General features: G+C 48.2%; 1 protein-coding gene across 1 annotated transcript in view; it reads left to right on the forward strand.

The window, feature by feature from the left end:
* The first annotated feature begins 252 nt into the window (after positions 1 to 252).
* The window catches only part of LOC103149961 (phosphatidylinositol 3-kinase regulatory subunit gamma), a 62,128-nt gene continuing 60,561 nt past the window's right edge, over positions 253 to 1,819 (forward strand). Inside the window, exon 1 of the mRNA XM_016680398.1 lies at positions 253 to 1,053. Coding sequence (XP_016535884.1) covers positions 903 to 1,053 — 151 coding nt within the window. The 5' untranslated portion in view covers positions 253 to 902. The remainder of the gene's footprint in view (positions 1,054 to 1,819) is intronic.

Genomic DNA, 1,819 nt, shown 5'->3' on the forward strand with positions numbered 1-1,819 from the left:
GGTTCTGGTTCTGGTTCCAGTTCTGTTCTGGTTCTGGTTCTGGTTCTGGTTCTGGTTCCAGTTCTGTTCTGGTTCTGGTTCTGGTTCTGGTTCCAGCTGAAAACCTCCAGAATGGGTTCAGTCTGATTTCCAGCTGTCAGATGGAAATCCTTCCTCCTGAAGCGGAAGTCTCCTCCTCTTCCTCCTCTCTTCTTTCTGCAGATTCAGGATGAAAGTACCCACCTGATGACGCAGTTGTTGCGTCATCAGGTGCGTACTTTCCCGGAGCCTCTGCGGTTCTGGTCCAATCCGCAGCGTTTCCGATCCTCCATCTTTACATTTAATGGATTTATTCCTAAAATCCGAGCCGCTGCGGACTCACAGGAAGCGGCTTTCCCCGCATTTCCTCCCGACCCCGCAGCTCCAACCCTTCAGCTGCGGGATGAAGTGAGATGCTGCAGCCGTCCCGCCCCGAGCCGCCGGTGTTCCCGCAGACAGGAGGAGGGACTCTCTGACATCAGAGCGGGCTGCCAGTCTGCGGACCAGCGTGGAGTCGGGACTGCAGGCGCTGCCGCGGTGTGTTTGCGGATTTAGCGCTGTGTTTGCGGTGCGGTTCCTGCCTCTGCGTCACTCTGACCGGCTGAAATCTGAACTTCATCTTTTCAGGAGGAGGAAAGTCCCATCCTGCACTGCGGCGCTCTTCCTCCTCATGCTCCTCCTCAGTCTGCAGGAGCCTCTCCATCTGGACCAGACCAACAATGAAGGAAACCTTCCTCCGCTCTCAAGATTCTTTTCACTTTTAGGACCTCAGTTTCCACCTCAGGGCTTTGACTAGGCCCTTCTGATTGGCCCAGCTGCACCTCCAGCTTTACCTCTGGAACTTCAGGAAGTCTCTTCCATCTCAGGATTAATCCGTTTCTGTCATGGCTTCTGGGAGCTTCTGGACCCGGAGGCTCCGTGAACTCAGCGGGGAGGACCGGAACCTGCAGCCGTGCGTCCCGCCGGCGGACCCCGCGCCACTGGGGGGCTCTGCAGCCGGGCTGGAGGAGCAGCAGGGGGCCCTGCAGCCTCCAGGTGAGTTCAGCTCCAGCTGTTCGCTCTGAAGCTTCAGAGGTCAGAGGTCAGCCTCGGAGTTACCTGGATTCAGTTCTGACCAGGTGAACTCTAATGGTTTGGTGTCTAGATTAAGGCAGAGAGGAAATGAAATCTGATCTGATTGGCTGAGGATGCTGGTTGCCATGGTTACATCCAGAGGTAAAACTACAACCTTTCTGAGGTTTTCGTTTTATTTTTAGTGAACATGAATATTTCCTGATAAAACTCACCTGCTTCTTTAACCTTCGTCTGTTTTCTGCTTCCTTTCATCAGCGTTCGGCTCCAACTATTGATTATTATATTAATCGATTATTCTGACATCTAACTGATTAATCAGGTAAAAAAGGCACAGTGCAGGTTTTTCATTTAACGTCTTCAGCCTTCTTTTTTATACAATATTAAAAATACATAAAAAGATGCAAATCAATTTCTATATTAAATAAAAATAATATTTTATTGCCTAAAGGTTAATAAGTTATTTTAGTGAATCCTGATCATTTCCAGCAAAAGATGAATCTGCAGCTAAACTCTAAGTTTTGGTTTAGTTTCTGCTTTCAGTGTAATTGTCCAGAAAATGAGTCTGGATGCTGCAGTGAATTATTAATTGATTAGTAGATTAGTTGACGATGATTTCAATAATTCATTTCTATTTAATTTCAATTATATTGAGTCCGTGTGTGTGTGGGTAATAATCTGGCTGTCGGTCGTTAATAATCTGGCTGTTGGTCATTAATAATCTGGCTGT

This window comes from Poecilia formosa, unplaced genomic scaffold (assembly GCF_000485575.1).
Source record: "Poecilia formosa unplaced genomic scaffold, Poecilia_formosa-5.1.2 Scaffold240, whole genome shotgun sequence".
Taxonomy (NCBI): domain Eukaryota; kingdom Metazoa; phylum Chordata; class Actinopteri; order Cyprinodontiformes; family Poeciliidae; genus Poecilia; species Poecilia formosa.